The sequence below is a fragment of the Nicotiana attenuata genome, chromosome 3, assembly GCF_001879085.1.
Source record: "Nicotiana attenuata strain UT chromosome 3, NIATTr2, whole genome shotgun sequence".
Classification (NCBI taxonomy): domain Eukaryota; kingdom Viridiplantae; phylum Streptophyta; class Magnoliopsida; order Solanales; family Solanaceae; genus Nicotiana; species Nicotiana attenuata.
This window is the reverse complement of record NC_031991.1, coordinates 40,353,550-40,364,398: the sequence shown is the minus strand read 5'-3', so window position 1 is coordinate 40,364,398 and position 10,849 is coordinate 40,353,550. Positions and strand designations below refer to the sequence as shown.

Genomic DNA, 10,849 nt, shown 5'->3' with positions numbered 1-10,849 from the left:
GATAGATTCAGAGCTCTTGGAGACCGAGTCGAGGGACGAGGACATCCCGGAGTAGGATTTTACGCTGTTGAGGTAAGTAACAGCTTTAACTCTGGCTTTGAGGGTATAAACCCGGAGAATTTGATATCATGTGATTGTTTGGAGGTGATACCCACGCTAGGTGACGGGCGTGTGGGTGTGCACCGCGAGGGATAGAGACTTGGTCCGTCCCGTGAGGCTGTAGGACCTAATGGCTATTATTTGTGGTTATGTGTTTACTTGTTGTTGAACTTGTTTGCCTTCATGTTAGAGATCATGTTTAGGCTTTATTCATGCTCACATTATTTGCACTCAGTCATAGAAATTATTGTACATGTTTACCTCAGTCTCTATTATTTTGATGATATGATGTGATATTTGATGTGGGCTGTGTTCCCTTATTTGTTGACGATGGTGAGGCTAGAGAGGTTCATGACTGAGTGAGGCCGAGGGCCTGTTGTAAGATATTAATACCATAGAGCGTGAGTTGTCCGCGTAGCACGTGAGTTGACCGTGCGGATCTAGGTATTGATACCATAGCGCGTGAGTTGTCCGCGCAGCACGTGAGTTGACCGTGCGGATCCAGGTATTGATATTATGGCATGTGAGCTGTCCGTGCAGCACGTGAGTTGTCCGTGCATAACGCTTGGGCTTTGGGAGCCCCTCCGGAGTCTGTACACACCCCCAGTGAGCGCAGAGTGTTGAGTGTTTTGAGTGTTGAGTGCTGAGTGCGAGTGCTGAGTGACATTGTTGTGAGGTTGTATTTACTTTAGCTGTTGCTGCATTTATCTGTTAAATTTCTTTGTGGCATTTACTGAGTTATGGAATTTACCTGTTTGTTTCTGTTTATTTTTAAATTGTGAAAATAAATAATTGGACTGTTTTACTTAGCTCGTCACTACTGCTCAGTTCCTTAGTTATTTCTGTTGCTACTGAGTCGGTTGTACTCATACTACACCCTGCACTTTATGTGCAGATCCAGGTGAGTTAGAGCGCGGCGATCGTTGAGTTCAGGCTGGCTATCTGTGGAGATTGCAAGGTAGCTGCTAGTATCCGCAGGACCTTGTTACTCCTTTTGTTATTTCTTCTTTGGATTGTATTGACAGTTATATTTCATAATTCATAGTTTTAGACGCTCATGACTTAGTGACACCCCGATGTTTAGGGCTCGTTTCCGTACTTTATATTAATTATATTTAGAGTTGATTTAATTTATGAGAAATTTAAATGTTGAAAATATTTTATTAAATTCTTATAATCGATTTAGTAGTAACATTTTGGGAAATAGGCTTGCCTTGTAACACGATAGGCGCCATCACGATCATGGTCAAATTTTGGGTTGTGACACTTCTTTCGAGTGTGAACACCCTTGGGAGAATTCCTGGCTTCGCCACTGCCGAGGGTGAAGCCACTGCCGAGGGTGACTTTTAAGAGTTATCACTAAACCGTGGTTAAGTAATATGTATTCTCACTTTTAAGTTGTAATTCTCAAATGTTATTGTTACCACTGTGAAGAAGAAGCAAACCAGTACCTAATTGGTCAGCAGCACCATGCTTTCAGGCTGCAAATTGCATTGACAATATCCATGAATTTAGAATGTGACAATTGCTGCTATTTAAAGGGACATCTCTTGGCACTTCACCCTAGAAGAAGGCAATAACTCAAGGGTGGGAAGGAATACATCCTAAATGCAATTTGGTACTATATATCCTAACTGCATTGTTCAGTTATATCTGCCGAAATTACATTTATAAGGACAAAGCAATGAGACTTCAGAATCTTCCCCTTCTTACTCGAGTCCATGCTATGGCAGCCGCGACAGCCCCGCCCAAATGAGCAGATCCTGAGACTCGAGTGTCACCCTGATGAAGACAAGAGATAAGAAAATGCATCATGATTCATATAAAACAAGTCATAGCAAGACTAATGTTTACTCTTTTGTGGAAAAACTATAGAGTAAGTTGAGATAGGATTAAGGCTCCCATGTTAGAACTGGCTCAAAGGCAAATATTTCAATCTGGCACGTGAGCACTGGGCTATCTGATTTTGTTTCATTCCCTCAACCAACACAGAGAATCAGCATAAGGGTGGAATTGGAGAGGTCGTACGACCTTTTACAGCAGACCATGTAACTGCATGCATTACTCTGCTAAATAGTCTGATCATGCAAATCAAGCAGTGGAGAATCTAGTAAACTTAAATATAGAAGGCATTTTCATGATAGAACACTAGAACAGAACAAGTAAACTTTACTAACATTTTGGTTTTTATTTTCATTAGCAACTGAGTCGAAGGAAAGTATGACTTCAGTGCATAGTAGTCATTGATAACTTAATTTCATGATAAAGTTGAACAACTAGGGTACCCCGGTGCACTAAGCTCCCGCTATGCGCGGGGTCCGACGAAGGGCCAGACCACAAGGGTCTATTATACGCAGCCTTACTCAGCATTTCTGCAAGAGGCGGTTTCCACGGCTCAAACTCGTGAGCTTCTGGTCACGTGACAACAACTCTACCAATTACGCCAAAGCTCCCCTTCATAAAACAACAAAAGACGAAATAGAGCTAGACGATCATACCTCCAATATTCTTAAGACATCTTTTCCAATGAGGAAGATTCCCTGAAGATTAGGATCATAGGCGTGTACAAAATATTAGCCAAATTTAGCTTTGGAAACTACCATCTAGAAAACAAATACACAATTACATACCAGTAAGATTGCTGGAACTGGAATAATAAAATCAAGATAGAGAGTCTTTTTAGGGAACAGGAATATATCAAGCAGCATCACTGCATTTACAGCCCCACTTGCACCCTAAATAGAAAAGCATGAACAGAAGTCAAGGCAAAGTGTAAAGATTGCATGACGCTTTGACTATCGGGGGGGGGGGGGGGGTACATAAAAGACGTGCAGAATTTTCCAATATTCCAAAATAATACCTTTTTGTTGTAACTTCCCATAAAGAAGTAAAAGGTTCAATTTCATCCATTAACCATTCAATTAGGAATTTCAAGGAATTCAGAAATCAAAGAGTAATTAACAGACATCTTCTCCATGCAAAGGATGAGAAACCAAACCAAGAACCATGTTGTTTAGAAGCTGGAATATTTCCAAGATCCCACATGCAAATAGAAATCCATAGGACAAGACCGAAGAAACATAACATCATTTTGGGTTTCGCTGGGAGTTACAAGGAGTTATAACAATCACATATAGTGGCTAACGAAAATGAAAACTTATGGCAATTTAGTAAACCATGGTTTGATAAGTGATAACCTTCCAAAAGTAATGTTCACTAATTACAAAGATCGAGACCAAAATGTATAGAATTGGAGTGGCTTATACTATGACATTACTCCAATTCTTTTCTCCAGAGCATATCTATTAGTCCAATTACCACAGCAAACACTACAAAGTCATGCAAAAAAAGATGCTTAACTACTGAATTTGAAGAAGACAAAGTACTATGTTAAAGAAAACTTGATAATCTTCATTAAAGATGAGAGAAAAATGACAATCCTATTTCAGATCCTTTGGAGTCCCATAAATTGTTAACATGGCAACACAAAAAATTGAAACTGGTGAAGGAAAAGGAAGAGCTAGCAGAGATCAAGAAGACGTAAGACATGAATTTACCAAGCCCGGAACTTGCGATGGATGCATGCTCTGCATTTGTCTTCTTTGTCCCTACCAAAGAAAGGTAACGGCCATGAACAACTTTTACAACCAAAGAGGTAGTGACGTTATATTCTCTCCATCAATTCATGTCACACAATTATCTCGACAAAGAACTTTTATTATGTAAATTTGACCGGCATATTTTATAGGTACTAGTGGAATAATTTATTTATTTTTTCGATAAGGAGAAAATGAAGCTACAGAGGTTCTAACTTGTGACAATTTTAAAGAAGCTGAAGCGCTTGACCAGTTGAGCTACACAACTGTTCTTAAGAAAATATTAGAATATTAGCTGTGGAGTAAGTTTGCTAGGAGACCATGACATTAAAACATAAATTTGATCTGTCAATTTATAAAAAATAATACTATCATAGATGTCTGTTAAACATTTTAGCACTCTCATCATGAAAAGTGACACAAAAGTTGGAACAGAGGGATTAATTACGAAATAAAGTGACCAACTCAAATCCTGCAGCACAGTCCACTTTAACTTTTCCTCATCCTTCTTTCTCGAATGTCTAATCATTAATAGGAAAAAAAACCTCGTGCATAACTGAGAAGGTGAAGTAAATCCAAAAACATACGCAAGCCAACTGAAAAACAGAAGCAATTACACTATAATCCCCTACACAAGTACCACAACTAACACCAGTACAGTATATCCTAAATTTTCCACTACCATATTTAATCACTTTTCATGTAGCGTTCTAACTGCCCCCCCCCCCCCCTCCCCCCCGTTCCTGGATTCTTCTGAACCATTAATAGGTTAAATGATTGAGATTTCCGGCTTCACTTTGTTGTGCTTTTCATGTTTCAGAGATAAAGTCTAAACCATCGACTTCTTTAAAATATTAACCATGAATTTTGCTATAAATTGGACTGAGGATTTAATCATGATTTAGTATGCAGGTAACATACACAGGTGTAACTACAAAAAATTTCATCAACTTCTTGGCTAAGGGAACAAATAGATATAATAAGGTTGCTGCGCCAAGATTACCTGTAGTGATGGAGCTATAAAGGCATGATATACCACGTAAAAAACAGAGCCAACAACTGCTCCAGATAGATACAGCTTCAGAAGAAACTGAGGCCCAAAAGTACTACCGATCTGCCAATAAAAAGAAATTGGAAAATGCCTAATTTACAATATGCCAATGAAGTAATTGCTTAATATTAATTAAGTGATTAATCAATTACCCTTATACTAAAAAGGTATAAATAACCAAGACAAATTGTGACATCGGGCCAAATGGCTTAGCAGTAAGCCATGTCCCTTTAACTGAGTTGACAGATAAAACTGGATCATTTCCACAAGTACTGCACTAGTTATCTTCTCACTTAAAATTGACTGTGATCCTAAAGGTGTAACCATCTAATGCGTCATTTCTGACAAAAGTAGCTCTTTCATTTTTCCAAGATAAGGGCTGCAGTCTGTATGCAGAATAATGGTATAAAATAATCAGAAGTAAAGATGAAGATATCAAGAAGCTTGCTAATGCATTTACCCCCATCTAAAATAAGCCATTTCAAAGTTTAAATATCACAAGGGAGGATACTAACCTTCTCAGCACTCGATTCCACCCATTTCAGTTATTTGGTTCTATCTAATGTCAATTCCTTTTTCCCCCCTAAATACCATCACTTTTAAAACTGAGATCGCTTAGAGGAAAAAAAAAAGTAATGAAATTTTTTATCAGATCAGTATGCATCGAGTTTACCACTCTTCCATTCATTAGCCCAAAGTCAGCAAGTGCTCAGACAGGTCACTGAAACACTACGTTTGAGCTTGGCCATATATCCATTAATGCCAGAGACAATGTTTCTTGCTAGGAAATATTTTTAAGACCCTTCCTTCCGAATGAAAAACAGGATACAATTCCATTAGTTGCTAGATTTCAACATCAAGAATTTTCAATGAGGTTACTGAATTGCTTACGAAGATATAAAGCTTAGTCATGATATAGAAGTAGAAAGACAGGTGACCTTACACTTGTTCCAAAGAAGTAGAATCCAACCATGTTAGAGATAAGATGCCAAGGATCAATGTGACTGAAAGCAGATGTTATCAATGTGTGAACCCGTCCACTTGTAACATTGTCCACTGAAATCTGAGCACCAGATACAAAAAAAAAAGTTAATCTAGTTGGAAAAAAATGTCTTAGCTGTCAATTGCATCAAAAAGATAAGTTATCTTAGTGACTTACCATGAAGTTCCTGATCATGAACCTATTATCAGCAGCACGCCATAACAAAAACACAGCTACATTAGCTAAGATTATTCCTAACACCACTCCATCAGTAGAAAACCTCCCAAAACCTGATTGCCTACAAATTGGAAATGCCCATGACTTTTAGAAAATAGAAAACATATGAAGTTGGACTAAAGGCAAGGGAATGGCATCACAAACATTGCCTTTTCTCCTGCCATAATTTTGAAATACAAGAAACAGGTTAAACATGACGAACTTCTAGCTGTCACAACTCACTAGTCACTGCATATCAGTGTCAACTAAATACTAATCAATTCATTCCATTAAAGATGTCATAACATTCCTTATCAAAAATATGTCATAACTTAGAAAATAGAAAATGTATGAAGTTGACTAAGAGCAATGGAATGACATTTACACAGATTGTCGCCATTTCTCCCATCAGAAAACTAAAAATGTTAGAAACAGTTTAAATGATTACGAACTCCTAGCTGTCACAACTCATTAGTTATTGCAGGTCAGATTCAATTAAATGCAGCTCACTTCATCCCATTAAAAACGGCATACCTCCACCTTGGTGGAGACTAAGAGTAAAACGTTCGAATAGATTACTAATATAGGAAAATAACTATTTAAATAATCGGTTTGTATGTGCAAAGAAAAAAGTACGATAGTTCCCGAAGACTATGTCAAATTAACTTTCTTGTATACGGGAGTTTTCTCCCTTTTGATTAATACAATTTACCTTATAAAAAATAAAATAAAGTAACATTACTTTATATTAGCTTTTTTATCAGCAAAATTAGTTTATAGGAGTATTAGTTAAAACGGTTGAAGGGCATATCTTAAGTCAGTTTGAGGAAGTGGGCAAGTTTTTCCAAACGGACAAGAAAGTACAGTAGCTCCTTTTTTTCTTAAATTTTTCACAGAGCAATATTTATCTTACTGTACATAACAGCACCAGAAGCTCAAGAAACATCTAAAGCTCTACTTCTATCATCAGCAGTGCTATTCTTAAAATTCAAATCAACCAGAGATCCCAGAGATCTTTGCACTTGCTGCTTTAAAGCATACTCCCTTTCATTATTTACACCTATTTCTTTTATTTATTATGATCAATCCCATAATCTCTAGGGTTTTTTGTAAAATCATGAGTTGAGTGAACTGCAGGCCTAATGTATGTCCCGTTTACGATTCCTAGCCTAAAGTTTTAAGCCTGCACATGAGATTAGGTTAAATTTCACGTGAAGATATGCCAGGTCATAATTTTATGATCTAAAAGTGAAATTACGTTGCACCTGTTATGAGATTTATGTGACTATCTATGAGGGACAAAATCAAAATATATAATTCAAACTTCTTTAGACCTTTTTTTCTTTTTGAAAATGATGGTGTTTGGGTTAGCTTGCGCTCTCCTGGACGACGAGTAACTATTCCACTAAGGCTTAGACATATGGAAAAAATTACCTAGTGTTTTTTCTCTATTTGGATTTGAACCTTAATCTCTAATATTTGAACCCACTTTATTAACTATTAGGCCACAGGGTTAGGTGCTTCTCTAGACCTAAATTCACATACATGAGATTGAATTTGTCGATTATTTCCCACCTACTATACACGTGAGACCCAAAAAAGGAAAAGAAAAGCTCAAACCTTGTGAATGCACGATGAGTGGAGGTAAATAGAATTCTTAACTCACAAAATGTACCTAACAAACATGAAAGTATAAAGATGAAACCAAATTTTTAGCAAGAACAGTTTGCCCCTTGGAGAGGTGCAAATTGATCTCACAATCACTAAGGCAAAAATTGGACCCAATTTATTTAAAAAATGTAAACGTAATCTCAATGGTTGATTAGAGGAAAAAATAGTGTGAGTATACATTATGGTGCAAAAGAACTTTACAAAAAAAAAATGAAGAGATTAGGGTGTAAATCTGAAAAATATATAGGGTGCAATTACAAAAGACAACAATTGCTACAACAACAACAACCCAGTGAAATCCCACGAGTAGGGTCTGGGGAGGATTAGTGAGTAAGCAGGCTTTACCCTACCCTGAAAGGTAGAGAGGGTGTTTCCGATAGACAGAGGCGGATCCAGTATTCGAACCTTATGGGTTCCCACTTCCCAACGATCTCAAATAATATACAATAATAACTGATTGGGACAAAAGGTTTCAGCAAGTTTTTTATTTGGCTGGCCTCTTTTAATTTAACTTCATTTGTAGTGTTTTTTAAGAAGAAAAGAGAAATAACAGAAGTGCCTGGGATGTTATTCTGTGAAAAAACCAAAGATGAAGTTAAAAAAACTATCAAAAAATGGATTCGAACCCTTGCCAACCAACTTACAGAAACATAGTCTAAGCAGGGTCCCCTTCGCTGCTGAACCAACATTCGTTTCTGGTACTGGGTTCCCAACTAATAATACTTATACCTTTAATATGTTTCTCAATACAAATACAGGATCCGGGCAAAAGCTACTGGGTTCCTGGGAACCCATACCCGATACTGTAGATCAGCCCCTGCCGATAGACCCTTGGAGCTACAACAATAACAACAGCAATAACAACTAAGCCAAGGGCCCAAACAAGTTGGGATCGGCTATATGGATCATTACTGCTTCATATAGACAGTAGATACAAAATGCAAAGGACGCAAGTTCGAAATTTTTAATAACTCCCTTTTTAAACAACTCCTAATTCTTCCCCAACTATTAAAAGATGAACAAAAACTGAAGGAACGACAGCTACGTTCAATTTCCTATCTCCAAAGAGACCAAGACCCTAAAGATCACACCTTATCATTCTATTTTGCTGCTAAAGCCCCAGAAAGTACAGCAAAACGAAACTTGGGTACAACTTATCTATCACAGTCCGCAAAACCAACTCCTTTTCTCAAAGTAAAGACTAAGACTTTATTCACTATACAATCTCAACAACAAACAAATAAACTTGATTAGTCAAAACAGGAAAACTTGTATGTCAGTGTAAAGATAATTGTGAAATTAAAAGGAAAAAGAAAAACTAGAAAACCTCTATTTTGCCTTTTAAAAAAATGTAATGTATATGATTTCTGTAAAAATTTATTTAGTATTGCAATGAAATGGCCAACCTCAAATATTTTGATAAATATATTAAAGCTGCTAAAAGGGGGGAATAATAGAGTACCAGCCGCGGCGAGAGGAACCAAATGAGAAATTAGAGTGAAAATTTCTTTTTCCAAATTGAGTCCTCAGAATCCCAACTGTACGGTTAACCAAATCCTTGCTCCGATCACCTCTGAAAATTCTGTTTGTTAACAGCTGCTTAGAGAAAAGTGGGTTTGAGAAAACCCCATGTGAAAATTTCACATTTTGTAGCCTAATTGAGTGTGTGTGTGCGTGTGAAAAAGCAGAGAAAAATTGTTGTTGCTGATAAGGGTGACATGGGTTTGTCTTGGAAGTTAGAGAAAGGAAAGTTTGAGAGGGATTTGTGGTTGCATTTGAGAGATTTCTGGGGATTTTGGAGAGGAGTTTGAGGGACAAGAGCCTCTGCATAATTTCCTATAGGCTTTTTTGTTGAAGCTCCGTTTATGCTTGGAATGGTGTTATTGGTCTGGTTTTGTATTGTTTTGTTCAGTGTGTTTTCTTGTGAAAAAAATTCCATGTTATACAACGGACAGTAAACAAGTACATATTTGGGTCATGAGGTCTCGGTACTTGTAAAATAGTGTATGAGATATTTGTATGAGTATATATATATATATATATTGTTACTAGTCTTTCGACGTGTATGCCGAGTCATGTATATATGATATATTTAAGACTAATCAAGTCAAAATGTTCTTTCAGAATACAAAGAAATAATTGAAGAATTATGCGTACCTTGCAAAAGATTTTGATGCATAATCAAAGTTTAATCTTGAACAATAAGCACATGCTTTCAAGACCATGTATCATCCAAATTTAGGAAAATAAAATAGCAAAAAAATATTGATATGTGTATGAATACCATTTTACAATGGCAGAATAGCCTAAATGGCACTTATACTTGTGTCACTTTGTCATCCCGGTCCCTCTATTTAATGAAGTTTCATCCAGACACCTGAACTCAGTCAAAACATGTATTTTAAACCCCTTCAGCATTACGTGTTGGTCACTCGCCTGACGTGGAGAAAAAATCATGTCCACATCAGATAAATCAATGCCACATCATCGACTTATAGCCCGTTTGGCCAAGCTGCAAAAATCAGCTTATTTTGATAAGTGCTTTTTTTTCAAAAGTGCTTTTCTCAAAAGTACTTTTGGTGAGAAGCAGTTTGTGATTGACTAATTAGTTTGAAAAGCACTTCTGAGCAGCAATTAGTGTTTGGCCAAGCTTTAAAAAACTGTTTCTAAGTGTATTTTTCTCAAAAGTGCTTCTCAAAAAAGTGCTTTTGGAGAGAAGCTACTTTTTTCTGCTTCTCCAAAACTGCTTCTGCTTCTCCTCAAAAGCACTTTTTTTCCTTCCAAAAGCTTGGCCAAACACCTCAATTTTTGGCCAAAAGTGCTTTTGGCAAAAAAAAAAAGCACTTTTGGCCAAAAAGAAGCTTGGCCAAACCGGCTATTAATATACCTAAGGGAAAAAGTAATTGGGAAAAGCAAGAAAAAACCCTCTTCTTTCTGGAATATAAAGTTAAGAAAAGTGCATCTGAAGAAGCGATTGAAGATAAAAGTTCAGAGCTTGAAGAAATCCTTAAGAAGAAAAGCTAGGTTCATTGTTGCTGCATTGGCTAAAACGTTGAAGAGATTGAAGGTAAGTGAGTCGCATTTTGGGGATCTCAATAAACCAAGCAGCCGCAAAATCAATTGCTGGCCAATCATCGTTTTCTCCATTCCCATTTCGGCCTAGCGCCATTAACACCACCCTTCAACTTTCCTTTTTCACTCCTTATTTAACCTCTTCTCCTTAGAACGAAGATG

At 37.1% G+C, this 10,849-nt stretch overlaps 1 protein-coding gene across 1 annotated transcript; it reads right to left on the bottom strand.

Moving 5' to 3' along the window:
• Positions 1,545-9,565, bottom strand: LOC109223580 (RHOMBOID-like protein 12, mitochondrial). The gene is made up of 8 exons (XM_019387953.1): positions 9,078-9,565; positions 5,906-6,026; positions 5,690-5,809; positions 4,699-4,809; positions 3,657-3,707; positions 2,730-2,834; positions 2,598-2,639; positions 1,545-1,881 (listed from the first exon to the last, which is right to left on the bottom strand). The coding sequence occupies exons 1-8, from the start codon at positions 9,443-9,445 to the stop codon at positions 1,792-1,794; spliced, it is 1,008 nt and encodes a 335-aa protein (XP_019243498.1). The 5' UTR covers positions 9,446-9,565; the 3' UTR covers positions 1,545-1,791.